Below are 14,794 nucleotides of genomic sequence, written 5' to 3' on the forward strand. Positions count from 1 at the left end.
GAAACCTTCACCAAATTAGACTCGATCCATTACAATCCACAAAACCATAAAGACTTGCTAGCTTTGTGGATCCACTTCGAACCCATCAGACCTGAGAAGAATCCATATGGGGCCCAAATACACGTTGGTGTGATTTAATGAACCAGATCAGATTCCAGGAAACTTTCCTGGTTTCATCTGAGAGCATCGCTAAAACATTTCTGGTTTTTCTCCAAGGAAAGGTGTCAGATAAAATCCCTGAACTGAAACTGAACCAAATATTAAATAAATCTGAGCCAAATTTGAGCCCAACTGAATCTGAACTGAATCTGAACTGAATCTGAACTGAATCTGAACTGAAAATGAGAACTAAATCTGAACTGAACTGAGTCTACAACAGGGTTCACATGTTTCATCAGACAGAATGCTAACGGTCCATTAGCTTAGCAGCTCCAGGTAGGTCACAGGTACTTTGCCTTTCTCGTTGCCCCGCTCTCCAACCAGCCAATCAGGATCCATTCCTGGTACCGTGTAGACAGTGATGACCTGGACAGAAACCACACAGGAAAACGGGTCAAGATAATAAAACATCTAAAAACTGAAGGAAAGTTTCCAAAAGGAGCTAACTGACAGAACGACCAGGCAGAAATCAAACACCGGCCCTTTAAGAGTTTCACCGCTGTATAAATGCATCAAGCGCAGCGTCAAAGAAATTTGAGTTGAGTTTGCAACCTGAACTTGAAATTGGGCTTCTGTCTCTTTAAGAAGCTTCTGCTCTTCCTGAAACTTCAGCATCACAACACAAGCTTAGATAAACATCTTTAAATATTTAACTGATTTAAAACACTGACCAGGAAACAGTGAATGATGATTTTCTTTTTCTGTTACGATTAATCTAGATTAAAGTTACTGATCCAACTCACTGTTATTATTTGTATCATTTTATTTAGAAGACAGAAATATCAACGTCTTGTGTTTAACAGCAGCAGCGAAACAGAGAGAGAGAGCTGAGCGTTTTCTGGATGAGAAAAGCCCCTAGTGGCGGCTGGAGGCATCACTAATCGATCCCAGAGCAGACTTACTAGCTGATTGGCAGATCACAGTTTGCCTCAATAAAATAAAATTTAAAAATAACTTTATCTTCTTACTGTATTTACTTTGTTTTTTTTGCGTATATTAAATAGTGTGAATTAATATTAATTTTAAAATATTTTTTACAGTCAACAGCTGAATATAATATTTTCGTTCCCAGACGCTTCCCATCCTTCAACAGTCCAGGAACCATCGACTAGCCGGATCAGCTTCCTCATCAGGATATCTAGTTATTTTGGGGTTCTGGTCGGTTCTGGTCGGGTCACACTGACCTCGTCGGCCAGCAGGGACAGTTCGCTGGCGTCGTGAGCGTCGTAGTCGTACAGAACCTTGGCCTTCCTGGAGCCCGAGGCGCCGGGAGACAGGCGGCCGGACGGGAAGGCGGTCGGAACCGGATCGGGTCCGGCGCCGGGCGGCGGCGGGGGGCCAACGGCTGAGTTCGCACATCTGCAGCAAAACAAGCAAATATTCCCAGAAGGTTCAACCGACCCGATAATCTGAACCATGGAGCCATCAGAGCAACCGTCTGATCTGGTTCTGATGGATCAGCTCCCCGACCCAGAAGAACTGACTGGACCCAGAGGAACTGAATGGACCCAGAGGAACTGAATGGACCCAGAGGAACTGAATGGACCCAGAAGGTCCAATCAGTTCTAGAGGTCCAGTCACTTAATGATCATTAAGTGAGTTTAACTGAGCGCCTGGCTGCAGCTGGATGCTTTGAGGTGAAGTCTGACAGCAGGTGGCGCTGCAGCTCCTACCTGTTCAGCTCCCTCTGCAGGTCCTGCATGTAGTGATGACACTGAGCGAAGTACGTGGCCTGAGCCTCCGCAAAGTCCTGCAGACACCTGAGGTGGTTCAGCTGGAGGAAGAGGAGGAAGAGTTACAATCACACAGAGAAAACAAACGCTCTGGAGTGGCCTAGTCAAAGTCCAGCTAGCTGTTACTGCTGCTGAGTCAGCAGGTTCAGGGTGTGAATAGTTTTTCACTCTGGTTGGGCTGCAGAGATTTGGTTCCTTAAATCAGGAGTCACTGATTTTCATTCAGTCACATCCAGACCCTGAATGACCTCGAAGGTCAAAAACTCATAAAGTTTCTGATTCATCAGATTAAAACGTTTTAAAATGTAACAGTTTTAACATCTGACATTTCTACAGCCCGATTTGACAGATGAGTAATATCTGAGCAGACATCCGTTCTATTAAAGTTTGACCTAAAGTCCACATGAGCAGCCGCAGCGGGCCGGATTTGGCCCGCGGGCCTCCAGTTTGACACCTGCGCCTTAAAATGTTACAAAAACAAAGAAAAGATGAAAAGTTTGTTCAGCCGTTCTGCTTCAGATGATGGAATAAAATAAATAATATCAAAATTTAAATTTAAAATAATAGAAAGTAAACAACAGCAGCTCCGGGTCCAGCAGAACCTGATCCACAGTGACACCCTGTGACTCATCAGGTCCACCTCGGGACCGGACCGGACCGGACCGGGCCCGACCCGGCCCGACCGGGCCCGACCGGACCCGACTGGACCGGACCCAACCAGCGCTTCTGACTCACATGTGTGCTGCTGATCCCCTCCAGCAGCAGCCGGGTCACCTCCGCCTGCCGGTCGAACTCCGTCTGGGCCACACGCAGCTCCAGCTCCGCCTGGGGGGAGGAGGGGTGGGCACATGGAGACACACAGATACACACTGATACACAGATACACACACACACACTTACACAGATACACACACACACACACACTTACACAGATACACCCACACACAAACACACACACACACACACTTACACAGATACACACACACACAAACACACACACAGATACACACACTTACACAGATACACACACACACATACACATACACAGAAACACACACACACACTTACACAGATACACACACAGATACACCTACACACACACACACACACACCTACACATACACACACACTTACACAGACAAACACACCTACACACTCCGTGCTTTCTGCGGCGGCCTCACCTTGTCCACTTCCTCGCTCAGCAGCTGAGACAAACGGAACCAGAGAAACGTCTCAGATTAAATTCGTAGCTCAACTTTCCACCATGAATCATCTGGACCGGCTCCTTGACCCGACCTGTTGCCATGGCAACGCAGGTCAGCAGCAAGAACCGGGTCAACCGGTTCAGATGTGGTGGTTTTCCACACAGGCTCACATATTTACATACACCCCAAAGAAGACTTTGTGGCAGTAGAGCTAGCAAAACATCCCTCAGCATGATGCTGCCACCACTGTGCTTGATGAATGGTACAGTGTTACTAGCAGTGGTGGGCAGTGGCAACCAGGAATCTCAAACAATAGCTATGCTAATGCTAAAACACCAAAATAATCATGAACTAATGCTAAAGAGCTAATCCATGTTTTAATGCTGCAGAGCTCAGTCGGTTTGCAAATAGTTCAAAGTTTAAACTGGCATGTTGTTCATCTTTTATCATTTTGTGGAATATTTAACTAGAAAATGGCACAAAATATTTTTCCACTCTGATTGGCTGCTGTCAGGCCTACAGATTTTAACCTGAATGTTCATTGCATTTTTCATAGACGCCTGTGAAAATAATTTCTATTCTCATGGCTTTTTTGTTCTCTGGGAAATTATTTTTGATGATAAATACAGAAACAAGCATAAAAATCAAAACATCTACAATAGTGATAGTGATATTAATAATAAAATAATAGTCAGTGCAAAGTAGCCTACAAATTCTTTGGTGGGGGGGGGGCCTGGATAGGGGCTGGGGGGCGCTGGCCCAAAAAGGTTGAGAAACACTGATTTAGATTCTACATAGAGGAGAAAAAACAACCAGATCAACTGGACACAGAAACATTTTTATTATTTAAAGAACTTAAAAAGCTCGATTTGTTTCTGCTGATAACAGACGGCCACCTGAAATACCGCCACCTGCAGGTGGGAGTTAGAACTATGTACTGTAGAACTACAGCGATGCATTCTGGGTAAACAGCAAGCTGTTAGTAACCATACCTTCAAAACAAAACAACCAAATTAACAAATGCTGGAAAATCAATTTAGGGGAAGCTAAGGTCAGCGTTTTCAAAATGCTAACGCGCTAAGCTAAAAATTAGCTCTATTGTTAGCGGATTAGCAGAAGTTATTAGTTAACTTCAGTTCTGTGTGTTAGAGCAGAAAAACATTTTATTAAAATACGCTGAAGGCTCTAGGAAGAGTTTGTGATGGATGAAGACGTCTCTTCATCTCTGCTCTCTGGGGGGATTTTACACGTCTGAGGCACCAAGTCGGTATTTTTCTTTTGAATCACTGAGGTTTATATTTCTCCTCTGGGTAAAGGATGAATCACAAAGATCCAGAAAGTGAGGATGAATCCATAATGAATGGGTGAATGGAAACGTCTGATCAGCTTCAGGATTGGGATATTTTCAGTGAGATAAACAACATGGCGGCATCTCAACAGGATGCTTTAATGGCCGATCATTTTCCAGGAACATGGCCGACCTTCCTGAGTGGGCAGATCCAGATGATCAGCTGATCAGCAGAAACTGCTGCAGCTGCTCAAGGTTTACAGCGCCACCTGTGTTAAACGGCCGCTATTACACAGCAGCATGAAGCTAAAAATAATCAGGATGAAGCCATGACCTTTTATTAATGCTCTTCAATTCAATTTAGAAAATACTTTAGAAATCCCAAAATTAAATGTCATTCCAATATATTAAGACTCTTTATGGATGATGATGCTGTAGCAGTCAGTCTGACAGTGTATATGAAGATGCCTCTGACTGAAGACTGTTCTGACATGCTAACAGCTCAACATGTCTTGGATGACATCATCAGCTTTGCTATTGTCCACAGAAGGAAATGACACAAACAAACACAAAGACTCTGAGAGGAACTTCCTTCTTCACCAGATGGAAACAAGATGGAGGCGTCAGATTTTAGCGGTTGGAGGATTTCTCTTTAGTCTCTGGCTAACGACCAGGAGCCATTTCTGCTGCTAGTGCTAGGCTAACACCTTAGCTTTGGTTGTATTTACCCAGAATGCCCTGCACTGTAGTCCACTTCCTGCTTCTGGAGCGGTCTCTGGTCCGCTTGGCGTTCACATCAACCGAACCCAGACCGAGGTTTGGAGGACCAGAGGTCAGAGGTCGTTTAGCGTTCACACCTCACTAACTGAACCGGACTGTGACCATGCACACGGCCTGGAGTTGGGTTGCAGTGGATTGGACTCCACTGACGCTCATCGGTTCTGATCTGTTCAGAACTTTTCTGCAGATTTAAAAGACTCTAAAACCAACAGACTGGACCTGCAGTTCTACCACCACCGGTTCTACGGGACACGGATCTAATCCGTTTATCGCTCCAACCTTCCTCTGCGCCGCCGCCGGGTCGGCCGCCGGGTCGGCCGCCGGGTCGGCCTCCAGGCTCCAGCTTTCCCAGCCGCTCTGAAGCCGCATCACAGAAACAAACTGAAATCAGAACAACTGCTGGAAGATTTACACCAGATTAACTCCTTAAATTAAATCCATTCCTGGAATAATCCCACATCTGATCCCAACCATCACCTATTCCTGGTGTTCCAGGCTGATCCTGATCAGATAATCCAGATTATTATCAAAAATTAATCAATATGCTAATGTTATATTAAGTTTGCGCAACTGTTTTTGAAATAAATGTTTTTATATTTAACCACTTTTTAGACAAAACAAGAAATCGGTACCGGTCCAGATCGGATTCAGCGGGTCGGGTTTTAAATATCGCTGATCGGCCAGAAACCCGGAATCAGTGCAAACAACAAAATCATTTAGAACCTTCAGCTCCAACCAGAACCGGGTCGGTGCCGACCCAGAACAGCTATAAAACCAACCAGAACCTCAGAGGTTCTGAACCAGAACACTTTCAAAGATCGAAACGACGCATCAGAACCAGAACCAGAACCTGGGTTAACTTCATCTGCTGTGGGTCCAACAACTGAAACATTCCCGGGTCAGAACCAGAACCATCCTGAGCTATGCTGGGTCTCTAAACGATGACATCATCAACAGCACTGGGACTCGCCCAGTGAAACCAGTAAAGCAGAAACTTCCTCCAGGCGGATCCGACCCGTTTCATGATCAAACAATAAAACGTGAAACTGGATTTATGTTCTGATCCTGGAGGATCTGCGGCAGGTTGAACACTGTAAAAACTAAAAACCACTTCAGGAGAAAACTAACTTTACAGGAAGTTGATTTGAGGAAATAAAATTTTCACTTCTAACCTGGAAAATGTCTTGTTAGAAGTGAAATTATCTGCCAGTGAAAAGGACGCTTTTTAAAAATCAGTATTGAGAAATTATTGACTTAAAAGAAACTCCAATATGTCGCTGAAAAGTTTCATCTTATTTGAAATTTACTCAGATATTAAATATTTGGTAACATCTTGTAGATCTGATAAATGATTAAAATCTCTGCAGAAACTTCTGTTTATATTTTACATTCCAGAGATATCTGGATGTGACGGACTTCCTGTTTGTGAGCCAATCAGATGGCGGCTCTGAGCGGCCCTGGGTCTTACCGCCGACGCGCTGGCCGACAGGACGTAGTTCCTCGGCCGCGTCTCCTGGAAGTCTGGAGTCGCCTGGACACAAAAGGAGAAACTTTCAGTTAAATTAAATTAAAAAAGATCCAGAAGACAGGAGAGGTACATCTGGAGGGTAATGTCTCCCTCTAGTGGACAGCGACGGCACAACATGAAAATTTAATACAAACGCTGTATTTGCAAAATACAGAATAAAAAAGTGTAAAAATCCTATAAATGCTTAAATATTTGTAATATTTAAATTAAACAGTAAGAAATGTATTCATAAAATACATATGTAAAATAAACATAGTTCTGTCAATAACGTATTAAATACACAATAGCACTAATTAAATTGTTAAATTAAGTAAAAAAATTAGCTTAATTACGAGTTAGAATTGCAATATTAGTAAATATCTCATATTTCCTGCGCTACAGTCCATCATAAATAATTTATCAGCTGCTGTGACTCAGCAAACAGACGCTAACATCTGATTGGTTCACCTGCACAAAAATAAATAATAATTAATTTAAAGTTAGTGACAACCAGAAGAGGTTTGGCTGGTTTGAACCGGTGGCAAAACTTCAGATAAATCAAATTATAAAAATATTTTAAATTTAAATTAACAGAATAAAACAGAAAAGCAACAAGAGGCCAAATCTAAACCATAAAGTTTATTTTTTACAGTGTTTTGTTGTTTTGCTGCCAGTGATAAAACATTACCAACTAGAGGAGCAGCAGCACAGCGCCACCATGTGGGTAAGCACTGTAACTGATGTTTCTATCATTTTATTTGAGGTTCTGGCCCATTAAGGGCTCGGTTCTGGTCTCACCGCTGCCTTGGCTTCGGCCTGCTTGGCTTTCTTCAGACGGGCTTTGCAGATGTCCAGGTCCAAACGCCGGTTCTCCAGGAGCCGCCGCTCCTTCTGCAAACACAGACAGAACCGGTGATAAGACAGACCCAGTCCGGTTCTCTGGTTCTGATCTGATCCGGTTCTCTGGTTCTAAACCTCAGGTATCGAAGTGAACAAGTGGATCACTGATTTTTCAGTTTTTGGTCGTTTCTGTCTTTGGGTTTAAGAACCGGTTCAGAACCAGGAGAAATTCTGATCCAAACGAGTTTAAAGCTGGAGTAACTTTTATTAAAAATATGTGGTATTATTTATTATCAATATTACTTCGTTATTGATTATTATTTGTAATATTCTATATTATTTATATTATTAAACATATGTTTTACATATTTAGTGAAACAGTCTCCATGTTGTGACAGATAATCTGAAATAAATAAAAATTAAAACTCATCTCCTCTGTCTTCTCCCAGTGCTAGAAACAACCAATCAGAGCCGCGGGGCTCTGATTGGTTGGAGGAGGAGTCAATCACCCCTCCTACTTCCTGGCTCTCTGCTTCGCTGCAGCTAGCGTAGCCTGTTATGGATGCTAAAGCTAGTTAGCATAGTCACTGATGATGACAAATTAATTGTTTTCCTATAACAATGAGTTGTTTCTCTCATTTAGCAGTACATGAGGTAATTGACAGCGCTAAGCCCCGCCTCCCGGCTCTGATTGGTTGTTTTCTTCAGACTGGCAGCTGATGGAGCAGACGATCTGTTCACAGACTCTCTCTCATACAAGGAGACAGTTTTAACAAATATTTAAAAAGTATATTTAAATAAAAGTCACTGCAGCTTTAGAGGACGGAAACCGGACCGGATCAGAACCGCATGCTGTCCAACTCACAGAGATGGTCCTCCAGTCTCCCTCCAGGAAGTTACGCAGAGGCGACAGGAAGGTGACGGCGGCCGTGTGGAGGAACTCCCGCTCGGCTCCGCCCAGCTTCCTCTGGTACTCTCCCACCGTGATGAGGGTGGTACCTGCAGGTCAACAGAACCGGGTCACACAGAACCAGAACCGGGCCCGGTTCTGATGCATCGGGACCGTTCCTCACCGTACGGAGTGTCGGCTCCGAACTCCTTGGCGGCGTCCAGCATGAACTGGCCCAGCAGTTCGGCGTTGGTGGTTCTGGACGGGAGCTTCCGGTCCAGCTTGTCGTAGATGAACTCCTCGATCCGAGCGCCTGGTTCCGGACGGGAACGGAAGACAAGTCAGAATCAAACACTAGAAATATTTATAGGAACCAAATAAAATCTCCAGAACATTCAGAGCCCAGATGCATGCTGGGAAATGGAGGAAACTCCTACCTGTGTGATCAACTGAGGCATGAAGGAAAACAGAGGTTAGATGTCAGAACAGAACCGGTCCAGTTCATCGGTAAACAGAATCTCTGAATCTCCACCAAAAGTCACCAGGAACTTCAAAACACTTCCTCCAGGAAGTCAGGATTTCAAAATAAAATTGATCAAGCTGAATTTTTAAAGGGTTTCTGCAAAAATTTCAACATTATGGATAAATAATATGCAGAGGTTCTGAATCTGGATCCATCGAGGATTAGCAGTAACACGACAACTGGAGCTTCTTCTTCTTGGTTTCCAGCAGGAACCGAAGCTAATGTGGTTCCTGGATCTGCTGTTAGAAGTTCTGTTACCTCCTGATTTACATTAACATCTAAATTATAACGTCAACATTAAATTGGATCCATGGTTGTAATTTTTCAAGCCAGATATTCAAATTTATTTAGCATTAGCAAAGTAATGTTTTAATTAGCGCTTGAGCATTAGCTTCCATTAATTACCAAGTTAGTGTTGCGTTAGCTTCAGCTAAATACCATGATGGCGGACCTCGACCACTCACTTGGGTTGGGCTGCAGCAGAACCTCCGTCTGTCTCAGGATCTTCTCGGTCCAGTTCTTGGTGGAGTCGGCTTTGGCCAGCAGGTTCTCCAGGTGAGGGTCCAGTTCGGTCTTCTCAGCCTGGCCCAGTTTCTCCTCTGTGAACTGAAACACATCAAGGAGGTCAACCAGCAACTTCCTGAAGGTCAACCAGCAACTTCCTGAAGGTCAACCGGCAACTTCCTGAAGGTCAACCGGCAACTTCCTGAAGGTCAACCGGCAACTTCACAGAACAAACCAGTGGTTGAACATCTGGGTTTCATTTCCTGTAATCTTCTGAAGTTCTCCAGATTTCTGGAGCTCCAGTGATTCTCTTCAGAGTTTCATGTGCAGAAAATGGGCCAAAACATTCAGATTTTGTAAATTAATGGAATATAATCTGATGCTGGAGAGACTGTGGTGAGTCTGTGTGGATTACAGCCTCACTTCCTGTCTGACAGCAGAGTCGCTGGTCGTGTCTCCTGCTGCTGTAGCTCATCAACTTCAGAGCTTCTCATTTATTCTGAAATGTTCTGCATACCCTGATTATAACGAGTCATTATTTGAGTTTCTGTACATCTATTCTTCTGTTTTGATCTCCACAGCTCCTGCTTGCTGGACATTGTCTCTTTTTTGGGTTAGAGTTAGATGTAGTTTCTGCATCTTTTTCAGTCTGGCACCATCATTACATGTCAACAGCCAATGGTTGTCACCATGTTTAGATAGCTAAAGGCACAGCGTTGGAAAAGAAAATCCGGTTTCCTCCCCCTTACCCACTGATGTCCTGGGCAAAGAGCCTTTTTCTCCACATTTTAAAAACCTCCTCCTCCTTCTAATTGCATCAAAATGTTACCGAATTTTAGAATAAATCTTTCAGATTATAATTCATAAAATTCATAACACCAGACTACAGACAGCCTGAGAATCGGAGCCGTTGGTTAAATCCGTTGCTTTTTGAACGGAGTCTGGCTGCGGGCAGCAGCAGGATTCTGCTGGTGTCACATGAGTGATGGAGCTGATCACAGCCATCAATAATGGATCGAGGCAGGACGGACCTTTATCGGCTTACAGCTGCTGCTCATCCGAGCAACAACAACCAAGAAGAACCGCAGAAACCAGCAGAACCGGAACCAGCCGGTACCAACCGGGCTCCACACACCCAGCCTCCCTCCCAGCGGGACCCGGAGCTCCTCTGACCGGCGGTGGGAACCCCATCACCCCGCAGCCCGCCGCCGGAGAGCCGCAGCTGTACCTGCACGGCCCGGGTGAAGAACACCCCCGCATCGGAGGCCAGCTTCTTCACGTTGAAGTCCATGGCGCTGGGCGGTTCTGGCTGCCTTTGTTCCCCCGGATCAGCTGCTGATGGAGCGGAGGAGACGCAGAGCTGCGGCCGTAATCCGCTCCGAGGAGGAGGATCGGAGATCTGCTGGCCGCCCTGCGCTTAAAGGGACAAGAGGGCGGGACGGAGGGGAGGGAGCTGCCGCCTGCAGCCGGACTGACGCTCTGCACGACCCATGATACAAATATAGAAATAAACCATCATAGATACACCTATAAACTACAAAACACTAAACAATACAAGTATAGAAATAAATATAAAAACATCTATAATACAAATATAAACTATAAAACACAAAACATATTAACTACATCATATCCATATAAAGAATCCAATCAAATTTAGTTGCATATTTAGTGACACACAGCGGTTCAGCTCAAAACCAAAGATGAACAAGAATAATTTAACAAAAACTACAAAATGAAAAGCAGAGAAAAACATAATAATAATAATAATAATAATAATAATAATAATAATAATAATAATAATAATAATAATAAAGTGCAGATCTGTTGGTTCTGCAGTTTGGATGATCATTCCCTCTGGTTCTGGATGCAAACAGCTGGAAGGATTTTTACTCTGACTTTTATACTTTCAGGCAGTTTTTATGATGATGTGTAACCATGGTAACAAGATTTCTCTTTTGTTTTTACAAGTGGCATCTTAATGGATGCAGAGCAAAGAGAGAAGGAGGACGTCTAACCCGTCTCTTCATCCCCTACTCTAACATCTCTGTATCCCAGCGGCCAGTCAGACATTTAAAGAGGAGCAAAAGCAAAGGAGGAGGATTAGCAGAGCTAACAACTGATGGAGCCATGTGGATATCATCTCTGCTGCCTGGATGTTGAGCCTGGATGTTAGTATGAGACTACTATACACCAGCAGTCTTCAGTCAGAGGCCTCCTCAGATCTGTTGGAAGACTGACTGCTACTGGGGATCCTTCTGATCCACGGCTGGAGGAATGATGATGAGCTTCCTGACACATTGCTGTGTACTTTATGCTGAAAGGACTAAATATGCCATTTCCTGATGGAAAGTAAAGCTTAAAACAATATTTGTAAGAGAAACTGAACATTGTTTACTTTGGCGTCGCCATGTTGAATCCTGACCTTTCTGACTGTCTGTGGTTTCAAAACGTTTTGCAGAGGCTAAAATCCTAACATTGAAATCACTGAGGGGCCATGTTTTTCCGATTAAAAATGCTAAATAATTTTATTATATATCTTTCATTATTATCATTACACTGTAGGCTGATGTAACTGACATGTTGGAATGGGGTGCCCCCAAATGAAAATGTGCTCTGGGCCCCAAAGAGCCTCGGACCGGCCCTGGAGTGGCTCTGCTCCAGGTTTTAACTCCTAAACCTCCAACATGGCCGCCCTGCTGCCAGCATCCTGATGGAGGACTTCCTTTAAGGCAGGTGTTAGCAGCGCAGCTAGCTGCTCCGTGATGACAGCTACCGGAAGTGGCTGCAGAGGAAGAGGAGGAGGAAGAGCAGGAGGGGCGGAGTCTGTTTGTTGACATCGGGACGAAAGCGAAAATCAGATGATTGAGGACTGAAAACAGCTTCACTGAGCCCGTCACCAGGACACGAAGCCCAGGTAGGCGCCGGCTCACCTGCCAGAACCCGGACCGGGCCCGAGCCGCGGTTCTGCCCCGCTGACCCGGTCCGCGAGCCGGTCTGATCCAGCTCAGCTGTCCGGTTCTGTTAGCTCCCTGCTAAGTTTGGCTAGGAAAGTCAGCGCTAGCAGCGAGCTAATGGTACCGTGAACCCGAACCGAGGGCGGAATGAGGCGGACAGCAGCCCGAACCGGTCCGAACACCAGCTACTGCTGCTGACCCGGTTCGGTTCTGCTGGGTCACAGGTTCCGTTTCAGTTTGCCAGCAGCTAGCGGCAGCAACTAGCCTGCTAACCTGCTGCTAACTGTTTCTCCTTCAGTTCATCTCAGTGTTCCAAACCGAACAAACCGGGTCACCGAACTCCTCGGCTGGTTCGGACCGACCCGGAGGCTCCGGATCAGATTTATTCATTATTAAAAATAATTTTGGATGATTTCTGAACATGGAAGCAGCTGGTTTCCTGTGAAGGAGCAGCAGAAAGGTTTCATTAAGGTTAATTATTAATAATCTGATTAAGATTGAAATAATCTGAGCTCCAGACTTTAGATTTTACTTTCAGCTCATGTTGTGTTTTAACAGCTGAGTGACTGTATTTATATTATAAATGTCATATTAATGGTTAATGTGACCTGAGCAGGAGAGATGATTGAACTTTTCCTCTTTCTGAGACTCTCAGACATAAACTTCAGTTTGCTTTTAAAGTTAAGTGGAAGGAAAAAATGAAACATCCACCACTCTCCTACCATCTATAGAGTGAAGCTTCTTCTTTAGAAAACATCTCAGCTCAGGTTGGATGGAGAACATCTGAAGATAGTTTTCATGTCCTGGACTTTGACTAGGCCATGATAACCCATGAATCTGCTCTGATCCATTCCATCCCATAATATTTCAGGCTGGAAGCTGAACTTTCACCCCTGCCTCAGGTTTTCCTCCAGGATCCATCCATGACCTCTGACCTCTGACTTAGTCGTTTCAGAACCCTGATGATGATGATGATGATGATGATGATGATGATGATTTAATATTGATGTGTTAAAAGATGAAGTATTTTATTTGTTGGTAAAAAGTGAAAACACAACAATTACAACTTTAATCCTAATATTCTAACTTTATTTTGTTATGATTAAAACATAATTCTCTTATTATTATGACTTTATTCTTTTCATATTGCATTTTATTTACATATTATTATGACTATTCTTTATGTGATAATCTAATCTTGATATATTATAACTTTATTCTTTAATTATTCTGACTTCATTCTGTTAATATTAGGATTTTATTCTCATATTATTATGACTTTGTACCTGCATTAATCCAACTTTAATCTGGTCATTAATAATGTATTTTTCTATCCTGGCTCTGATTCTCCATTATAAAATCCAGAAGAATTTCAAATTTTCAGATTTTAATCTGTAGAAAATAAACTTTTCACATCATAACTAAATTTATCCTAATTTTTCTCTATTTTCAGGATTTTTTCTGGTTTTATCTTGATTCAGTTTTCATTGTTTTTTCTTGAATTTTCTCAGTTTTTCTTCCTGTTATTAATTTGATTTTATCCTGATTTTGTTCAGATTTTTCTTCTGTTTTTATGAGAATTTTTAAAGTTTCTCTTCATCCTTCACTTCTGCTGGTTTTCAAATGACCTCAGAAAATCGACTTCCTGTTAATCTGGGATTAGCTTCAGATCATTTCTTCCCTCTTTAGAGTCTGAGGTTCTGCTGAAAACGTCTTGATTGGATCAGAGCCGCTGCTGCTCAGATGATGGGATGTTTAGTCAGTTTAATCGTTTGGAGCGTCAGAACTTTTGGTGTCTCCTCTGGACCGCTGACGTTCTGCCCGTCCTCCTTCAGGTCCTCTGTTCTGCCCGTCTCTGACCTGAGCCAGCAGCGCGGGGCGAACATGGCAGCCAAAGCGGGCGACGACCCGGACAGCCTGATGACGCTGGCCACCGTGTTCTGCCTGAGGAACCTGAGGAAGACGATGTGCTACCAGGGCTTCAGGAACAAGCTCTGCATGCGCGCCGACATCTTCCTGCCCAGCGAAATCTGCGACAAACTCGTCAACACGTACGCAGACCGCCGCTCGCCGTCTGGACGCTCTCTGTGGCTGCCGCCGCTCTGACTTCCTGTCTCCTGCAGGTACATGGAGCTGGTCCACACTGACAGCAACTTTGAGCCGGAGGAGAGCTTCTTCCAGCTGTTCTCGGACCCGCGCAGCACCAGGCTGACCCGGGTCCAGCTGAGGGAGGACTTCGTCCGGGACCGGGACCTGGAGGCCATCAGGAAGCAGGTGGAGCCTCCACTTCCTACACACTCTGACCGTTAATCAGGCTGCAGATTTCAATATGAGAAATACAGTAAAATATGTAAATAAACTAATAATTCCTTCTTAATTAGAAAATAACATTTTATTACAGAAAATGCA

The 14,794-nt window shown here is 44.0% G+C and overlaps 2 protein-coding genes across 6 annotated transcripts in view; one reads left to right on the forward strand and one right to left on the reverse strand.

The window, feature by feature from the left end:
• Window positions 1-10,923, reverse strand: part of LOC106956742 (SH3 domain containing GRB2 like, endophilin B2) — a 20,643-nt gene extending 9,720 nt beyond the window's left edge. Inside the window, exons 1-13 of one of the 4 annotated variants that reach the window (XM_015047760.1) lie at window positions 10,657-10,923; window positions 9,389-9,530; window positions 8,839-8,850; window positions 8,586-8,714; window positions 8,378-8,511; window positions 7,471-7,563; window positions 6,634-6,696; window positions 3,074-3,097; window positions 2,628-2,717; window positions 1,833-1,933; window positions 1,344-1,518; window positions 380-525; window positions 12-332 (exon numbers count right to left, since the gene is read on the reverse strand). In XM_015047760.1, coding sequence (XP_014903246.1) covers window positions 418-525; window positions 1,344-1,518; window positions 1,833-1,933; window positions 2,628-2,717; window positions 3,074-3,097; window positions 6,634-6,696; window positions 7,471-7,563; window positions 8,378-8,511; window positions 8,586-8,714; window positions 8,839-8,850; window positions 9,389-9,530; window positions 10,657-10,719 — 1,134 coding nt within the window. In that variant the 5' untranslated portion in view covers window positions 10,720-10,923 and the 3' untranslated portion in view covers window positions 12-332; window positions 380-417. Of the gene's footprint in view, window positions 1-5; window positions 526-1,343; window positions 1,519-1,832; window positions 1,934-2,627; window positions 2,718-3,073; window positions 3,098-6,633; window positions 6,697-7,470; window positions 7,564-8,377; window positions 8,512-8,585; window positions 8,715-8,838; window positions 8,851-9,388; window positions 9,531-10,656 lie in introns of all 4 variants that reach the window. The other 3 variants (XM_015047759.1, XM_015047761.1, XM_015047762.1) reach the window with 3 other exon arrangements.
• Window positions 10,924-12,024: 1,101 nt separating this feature from the next.
• zer1 (zyg-11 related, cell cycle regulator) overlaps window positions 12,025-14,794 on the forward strand; it is a 29,944-nt gene continuing 27,174 nt past the window's right edge. For both annotated transcript variants that reach the window (XR_001426818.1, XM_015047763.1), the window contains exons 1-3: window positions 12,025-12,345; window positions 14,221-14,436; window positions 14,509-14,659. Coding sequence is in view for 1 of the 2 variants with exons in the window: in XM_015047763.1 (XP_014903249.1) it covers window positions 14,270-14,436; window positions 14,509-14,659 (318 nt within the window). In the remaining variant the exon portion in view is untranslated. The remainder of the gene's footprint in view (window positions 12,346-14,220; window positions 14,437-14,508; window positions 14,660-14,794) is intronic.

The sequence above is a fragment of the Poecilia latipinna genome, unplaced genomic scaffold (genome assembly GCF_001443285.1).
Source record: "Poecilia latipinna isolate Pla-1442-1.1 unplaced genomic scaffold, P_latipinna-1.0 Scaffold841, whole genome shotgun sequence".
In the NCBI taxonomy this organism is placed as follows: Eukaryota; Metazoa; Chordata; class Actinopteri; order Cyprinodontiformes; family Poeciliidae; genus Poecilia; species Poecilia latipinna.